The sequence below is a fragment of the Cebus imitator genome, unplaced genomic scaffold (genome assembly GCF_001604975.1).
Source record: "Cebus imitator isolate Cc_AM_T3 unplaced genomic scaffold, Cebus_imitator-1.0 Scaffold22, whole genome shotgun sequence".
NCBI classification, from domain to species: Eukaryota; Metazoa; Chordata; class Mammalia; order Primates; family Cebidae; genus Cebus; species Cebus imitator.
The window spans coordinates 764403-772487 of NW_016107337.1; the positions used below are offsets into that span (position 1 = coordinate 764403).

General features: G+C 39.3%; 1 protein-coding gene and 1 long non-coding RNA gene across 2 annotated transcripts in view; one reads left to right on the plus strand and one right to left on the minus strand.

The window, feature by feature from the left end:
* The window catches only part of ATP6V0D2 (ATPase H+ transporting V0 subunit d2), a 54082-nt gene that overhangs the window by 32672 nt on the left and 13325 nt on the right, over nt 1-8085 (minus strand). Inside the window, exon 2 of the mRNA XM_017521804.2 lies at nt 5084-5255. Coding sequence (XP_017377293.1) covers nt 5084-5255 — 172 coding nt within the window. The remainder of the gene's footprint in view (nt 1-5083; nt 5256-8085) is intronic.
* The window catches only part of LOC108299487, a 14747-nt gene that overhangs the window by 504 nt on the left and 6158 nt on the right, over nt 1-8085 (plus strand). The window contains exon 2 of the long non-coding RNA XR_001822993.2: nt 7896-7899. This is a non-coding gene — a long non-coding RNA (uncharacterized LOC108299487). The remainder of the gene's footprint in view (nt 1-7895; nt 7900-8085) is intronic.

Sequence of the window (8085 nt, forward strand, 5' to 3'; positions counted from 1 at the left end):
TTCCTTCCTTCCTTCCTTCCTTCCTTTCTTTCGCCTCCCTGTGTCCATGTGTTCTCATTTTTCAACATCCGTCTATGAGTGAGAACATGCAGTGCTTGATTTTCTGTTCTTGTGTCAGTTTGCTGAGAATGGTGGTTTCCAGATTCATCCATGTCCCTACAAAGGACACCAACTCATCGTTTTTTATGGCTGCATAGTATTCCATGGTATATATGTGTCACATTTTCCTTGTCCAGTCTATCATCGATGGGCATTTGGATTGGTTCCAGGTCTTTGCTATTGTAAACAGTGTCGCTATGAACATATGTATGCATATGTCTTTATAATAGAATGATTTATAATCCTTTGGGTATGTACCCAGTAATGGAATTGCTGGATCAAATGGAATTTCTATTTCTAGGTCCTTGAAGAAGCGCCACACTGTCTTCCACAATGGTTGAACTAGTTTACACTCCCACCAACAGTGTAAAAGTGTTCCTGTTTCTCCACATCCTCTCCAGCATCCACTGTTTCCAGATTTTTAATGATCGTCATTCTAATTGGCATGAGATGGTATCTCAATATGGTTTTGATTTGCATTTCTCTAATAATCATTGATGATGAGCATTTTTTTCATATGTTTGTTGGCCTCATATACGTCTTCTTTTGAAAAGTGTCTGTTCATATCCTTCTCCCACTTTTGGACGGGTTTGTTTGTTTTTTTCTTGTAAATCTGTTTTAGTTCTTTGTAGATTCTGGATATTAGCTCTTTGTCAGATGGGTAGATTGCAAAATTTTTTTCCCCATTCTGTTGGTTGCTGGTTCACTCTAATGATAGTTTCTTTTGCTGTAGAGAAGCTCTGGAGCTTAATTAGGTCCCATTTGTCTATTTTGGCTTTTGTTACCAATGCTTTTGGTGTTTTAGAAGAAAACCTAGCAAAACTATTCAGGACCTAGGCATAGGCAAGGACTTCATGGCTGATGAAACATTTTAAATTAGAGATGCACCTCAGTATAGCCTGGGTGCCTTCCAGAATACAGATGGGCCCCACTCCAAGGCCAATTAGATTAGAATCTCCTGAAGTAGTAGTCAAGAATATGCACGGTTTTTGAAGACCCACAAATATTTCTGATTTGCTTGCCTTAATATAAACTACCAGGACAGTGGCAAGATCATTAGCTTTCTAGACTGATAGACCTGGAATGGAATTCCTTTCAAGTCTCTTACCTTTGTGGCTCTGGAAAATGCATTAATTTGTTGACTCTCCATTTCCATACTTTTAAACATGGAGATATAAACACCTGCTTTGCAGGGTTCTTGTGTAAAGGTGTAGGTAAAACATGTAGGACAGAGTAAATATCTTCAGGCGTCTGATAAGTAGCTTAAATACAGAAGTGTTGGAGATTATGGCTAATGGAAGAATGCAGCCTTGACAAAATGTTTCTTTCAAATTTATTTATTTAAAGAGACAGGGTCTTGTTATGTTGCCCAGGCTGGTGAGTCAGACTCCTGCACATAAGTGATCCTCCTGCCTCAGCCTCCTGAGAAGCTGGGACTACAGGTACAAGCTACCACACTTGACTTCAAAGTGTTTTTTGTATGTTTGGTTTGGGGTTTTTTTGGAGATACGGTCTCACTTTGTCACCCAAGCTGAAGTACAGTGGCATGATCATGGCTCTGCAGTCTCAAACTCCTGGGCTCAAGCAATCCTCCTGCCTCGGCCTCCCCAGTCACTGGGACTACAGGTATGCACCACCATACTGTGCTAATTTTTAATTTTTTCTCTCGTAAAGGCAGGGTCTCACTATGTTCGCCAGGGTCTCACTAGGTTCTCCTGGCTTCAAGTGATCCTTCTGTCTTGGCGTGCTAAAGTGCTTGTATTTCAGACATGAGCTACTATGCTTGGCTGAAAGTATATTTTTTAAAAACATTGAGCTGGCCTCACAAAATGTATCTGCAGGCATGACATCCAGTTTTACCTCTAACATAATGGTCAATAAAACAACAATTTTCGAGTGCTATATAAAATATAAACTGCTGAGTTATCTGGAAGTATTTTTCTAGCTCTGTGTAAAGTACTGCTGAATGCAGGATTACATATTGATTCAACAAATATTTAATGCCCATTAGGTAATAGCAAGTCCAAACAGAAATACTAAAAGAACTAATTCAAAGCATGTATAGCCAATAGGAAGAATAGATAAATTAAAATATGTCCTTTAGCAACAACATTAATACTACCAAAACTACCTTTCCAATTCTAATTTTGCGTTGACATTCTACCCAGGATTTGTGACTATCTGTATTCTTGTACTCCATTTTAAAAAATACTGCTTATAACTAGAAATATTTAAAATTTTAAATATTTCTTTTGTTTTAGAAACAATATATATTTAACATAGTAGTTAGTTGTGAAATAACGATGCTTGCTTAATTAATGAATGCTAAGTTTCCTTCCATGTCTAAGATTCTATGATTAGGGCCAGGCACAGTGGCTCATGCCTGTCATCCCAGCACTTTGGGAGGCCAAAGCGGGTAGATCACCTGAGGTCAGGAGTTCGAGACCAGCCTGGCTAACATGGTGAAACCCCGTCTCTACTAAAAATACAAAAAATAGTTGGGTGCGATGGTGCACACCTGTAGTCCCAGCTACTCGGGAGGCTGAGGCAAGAGAATCATTTGAACCTGGGAGTCAGAGGTTGCAGTGAACTGAGGTCACACCATTGCACTCCAACCTGGGCAACAGAGTAAGATTCCATCTCAAAAAAAAAAAAAAAAAAAAAATTCTGTGATTAGGAAACAAGAAATCTGTGGGATCATCAGTGAGAGGAACCTTTGACCAAAGGACTCATAGCTGTTTTTAGAACTAGAGCATTCCCCAGTGTATTCTGGGCACATTTCCTTTGTATGAGAATCGTTTCCCAACCCCAAAGTACAAAACCTGGCAGCTTTCTGACTCAGTTAAAATTGGGCTGCCCTCTGTCATTGTCATGGTCAGATTTTCTGAACTTAACTAAAATCTGAGCAAAATTATTTTATGACGCCCACTGCTAACACTTATTTCAAATCATAATGGCACCGCTCATTAGATCTGTGACCAGGGCAGATGATTGCACTCAAGTTCTAGGTTCCTCATCCTTAGAATGGTGACGGTGAAAATCGAGTAAGATTTGTCAGGAGGGTTAAATGAGATAAGGTTTGTAAAGCACTTCTATTAGCTTTTCAACCTAATAAAACCCCCGGCATATAGCAATATTCTGTAAATGTTGTCTAGTAGTTTGATTATTATTTTTCCTTCCACACAACTAGGGCCATTTTGTCCTTCAGCTCAGGAATCTTTACTGTCTCCGTAATTATCCATGCCAGGCATTTTTGCAGGAGGTATCGCTGCTTGCAGAGCAGCTGTTGAAGATTAGATGTGAACTTGGATCTGACTCAGCCCAAAGTCTAAGCACTTTCTATTTCCTCTCAACCATCACAAGGAGGAGGAAAATGCTCTGTGAGCAATACCGGCATCTTCTTTCATCTCTGTCATATTTTGGGTTTCTCCTTAAGGTTTTTACTTTTTAGGAAGGGCCCTGCAGATGCCAACAAAATGCGCCACATACACACACACCCTTGGAAAATACTCTGAGGTCAGGTGTGGTGGCTCATGGCTGTAATCCCAGCACTTTGGGAGGCTGAGGCAGGTGAATCACTTGAGATGAGGAGTTCAAGACCATCCTGACTAACATGGGGAAATCTTATCTCCACTAAAAAAAAAAATACACAAAAATTATCCGGGCATGGTGGTGGGTGCCTATAGTCCCAGCTACTCTGGAGGCCAAAGCATGAGAATCACTGGAGCCCGGGAAGCAGAGGTTGCAGTTAGCTGAGATCACGCCATTGTACTCCAGCCCGAGTGATAGAGTAAGACTCACTCTTAAAAATTAAAAATGAATGGATGATGGAGATATGGAAGGATGAAGAAAGAATAGAACGATAGAGGGAGTATCTTCCTGGTTAGATAAGCAGATGTTTTTCACTCCGTGGTTCTTGAGGCAATACTGTCATTTTATCATTCAACCAGACAGAGGTTGAAATTGCTCTTTCAGAAGGAGCCTCTGTTTTCTACTTTTCCAGGCTTTCTCTTATGATATTTTCTTGGTATCTGCCTCTAAAAATCTTAGGTTTTCTCCCAAAGCCATGCTTTCACATAGCCAACACCCAGTTTTCTTTATTCATACAACATGTCTCTAAGTTCCTATTTCTAGTGCTAAGCACAGTATTTGACATGAAGTCCTGTTCTTTTGTTCCCCTTTGACTAATATTTGGCTTATATTATCCAGCATTTTTTCATTGATATTTTCTTTCCGTAAATACATTGATGCCTGAGTGGCAGGCACCAGACCTGGGCTTGGACCTAGTCTTCAGAACTTTGTGCTTTACATCTAAATTTTATCTACATAACACACAGCTCATCTGTTGTGGATCTTTGTTCCCACTTTGTCAGCTAGGAGAACTGGAAAGGCACAAATCTATTTCAAATGGTCCATTTGAGCACTAAGTAAAATTTATTAATTGGTATCATAAAAGTGCAGTGTATTGTGTGGAAGTTCAAACATTTTTTAGAATGAGGAGCTCACATATGGCACAATTGGAAGCACTGGTGATCGCTAAAAATAAAATGCATATAAGTTTCACATCGGCTACTTATACTGTTACAAAGGGAATTAGGAGTAGTATATACAACCTTAAGAATACTTTGAGATATTGTCAACCAGACCATCACAATTGATCCAAAAATTTCACATAAAATTACCCTCAGTACTAACGCCTTAAACATTGGCAACACTTTTTTTTTTTTAATGAAAACTGAAAATATTGCTTTAGATGGAGGCTACCACCACTGATATAATCATGTTTATAATCAATAAATCCATTTTCTAATGCAAAAATGTGGATCTATGAGCTGATCAGTTGCTAAAATTTGAATGCATTTAAAGTTACAAACAATGGAAAAGGCCTTAAGTCTGACTCTGCCTTTAATATCCCACCTATCACTGTGAGGGCTCATCTGCACTAGCACGCTGGGGTTTATTGCAGCTTTCTGTCATCACTTACGTCATATAGGTGAGAAATGTGCTGAGGGGCTCCAGGGAATGATTCCGGAAATACTCAAATTCTCCACAGAGTCTTTTCCTCATCTCAGTGTCAATTTTGGAAACAGTAAGAGGATTTGTTTGATTAGCCAAAAAGTTACCATAATCAGTAGTCTGGAGATGAATTTTCAGATCTGAAATTAAATGAAACCCCAAATCAGGTTAAAATTTGAGCATATACAAATAGCTTTTTCAACATTAGTCGAATTCATGCTAACTTAATGGTACATACATACGTATTATGTTATTAGATTTTGATATAAGGTCTAAATATGATTTAGCAACAAACATTTAATGTGAATATGGATAATCCAGCACATCACAAAATGTGCTTTTCTTTTGTTTTGAGACAAAGTCTCCCTCTGTAGCCTAGGCAGGAGTGCAATCTCAGCTCATTGCAATCTCTGCCTCTGGGTTTACGTGATTCTCCTGCCTCAGCCTCCCGAGTAGCTGGGACCACAGGTGCATGCCAACAACAGGGTTTCACCACATTGGCCAGACTGGTCTTAAACCCTTGACCTTAAGTGATCTGTCCACCTTGACCTCCCAAAGTGCTGGGATTACAGACAGGAGCCACTATGCCCAGCTCACACAAAATATTTCAATTAAAGAAACCTGGTATTATTTAGCAGGTTAAAAAAAAAAAAACCTAACAAACATCTAATCCACAAACAGGTTTTGTTCATTTGGAGATAGCTACCTGGGAAACTGTTGAGGATACTAATGCTCCATCTCAGCTTGATGGAAAAGATAAAAAGATAAATGTATTCATGGTAGCTATCATGGGTGTGGGGCAGGTGGCATGGGCAGCCATCACTGCTCTGTGTCAGTATCCTTTTATTACAGATGAAGAAAATGAAGCTCAGTGGGACTAAATCGTGGCGTTATCTAATGAGATTGAAGTAGGAGATTAGTCCCCTTATTCTTATAACCCAGAATCATTTCCACCAGACCATGCCATGCATCCTTTAAATGTCATCCATTTTGGTTGCCAGGCAATTGGCTTGAACTGAATTCCCTGTTTGTGGATTGTCACTTCCTCCTGAACAAGCCATGTGTTTTCTAGCATCCATATTTCAGTAAATCCTGACCCAACACCACTCTAGAATTTCTTCCTGCACCCCTTTGCAGATTAGCTTATTATAATGTACCCTTCAAAGTCTGGTTGTAACATTAAAATAATAGTTACCAGTGACCGAGTGCTTATTAGGTACCAGGTATTGTACTAAGGTTGTATTATCTCATTTAATACTCATGGTAATTTTATAAGGTAAAAATGATTTCTATGCCTTTGTACAGATAAGAACGCTGAAGCTCAGAGAGGCTAGTAACTTGTTCAAGGGCCGGGCGCAGTGGCTCACACCTGTAATCCCAGCATTTTGGGAGGCCAAGGCGGGTGGATCATGAGGTCAGAAGTTCAAGACCAGCCTGACCAACATGGTAAAACCTCATCTCTACTAAAAAATACAAAAATTAGCCAGGTGTGGTGGTGATCGCCTGTAATCCCAGCTACTTGAGAGGCTGAGGCAGGAGAACGGCTTGAAGGTGGGAGGTGGAGGTTGCAGTGAGCCAAGATTGTGCCATTGCACTCCAGCCTGGGTGACAGAGCAAGACTCCATTTCAAAAAACAAAAAAATCCAAAAAAAAAAACTTCTTAAAGATCACATAAATTAAAAAATAAAAAAAGATCATATAGATAAACTGTGATTCAAACCCAGGTATAACTGACTTCAAAGTCACTTAAAACTTTATTTTACTGCCAACCAATGCAATTAGATTATCATTTGCTCTGTAAAGACTTAATTATCGCAGGCAGAACTATTCAATCTCACTCATCTGAATTTGAAAGTACTTTGATGAAACCTCTAGTGTAACACCTATTATAGGATATTATATAGTCTTAGGCATGTTAACCCAGAAGGCAGTTACGCTATCTTAGTTATATCTGTGACTCCTTGTGCAATACCCAACATGTAAGTGTTATTGTATATCCGAGTATCTAAAATGTTCTTGGCAACATCCAACACACATATGGAGCTTATCAGATCTTTCATTCAAACATTTATTAAGCATCTATTATGTGCTGCCAACTACAGGAGACCCAAAGATAGACGAGACATATTCCTTGTCCCCAAGGAAACTCACTGTTTGGTAAAGGAGGAGGCAGCCACAGATGATTCAAACAATGTGTTAATTCAGTGATAAAGATAAGGTCCTTTATTTATGGGAACACAGAAAATGAGACCCAGCTTAGGAAAGTGTCTTGAAGGAGATGAGCCTTAAAATGCTATGTAAGAGTGGAGGAAGAGGGGAGAAAGAGTAAGAACAGAGGCAGGCATTTGATGACTTAGTACAGATATGGTGTGTGCAGGGAGCTTAAAGCAGTTCAGTGTTGCTGAAGCATTAAGCAGGAGAGAAAGGAATTTAAAATAGAACTCCCATATGATCTAGCAACCTCATTACTGGGTAAGTGTCTGTGTTATATATATATATATGTGTGTGTGTGTGTGTGTATATATATATATATATATATATATATATAAACACACATATATATGTGTATATATATATTGAAATCAGTATGTTGAAGAGATATCTGTACTTCTACATTCATTATAGCATTGCTCATGACAGCTAAGACATAGAAGCAACAACCTAAGTACCCATCAACAGATGAATAGAGAAAGAAAGGTAGTATAAATATACCATAGAATACAGTTCAGCCTTCAGAAAGAAAGAAATCCTGTCATTTGGGACAACTCAGAAGTAGAGAGTAAAGTAGTGGTCACCAAAGGCCAAGGAGTGGGCCAGGAGTGGTGGCTCATGCCTGTAATCCCAGCACTTTGGGAGGCAGAGGGGGGAAGATCCCTTGAACCCAGGGGTGTGAGGCTGCAATAAGCTATGATTGCGCCACTGCACTCCAGCCTGGGCGACAAACCAAAAACCTGTCTCTACATTAAAAAA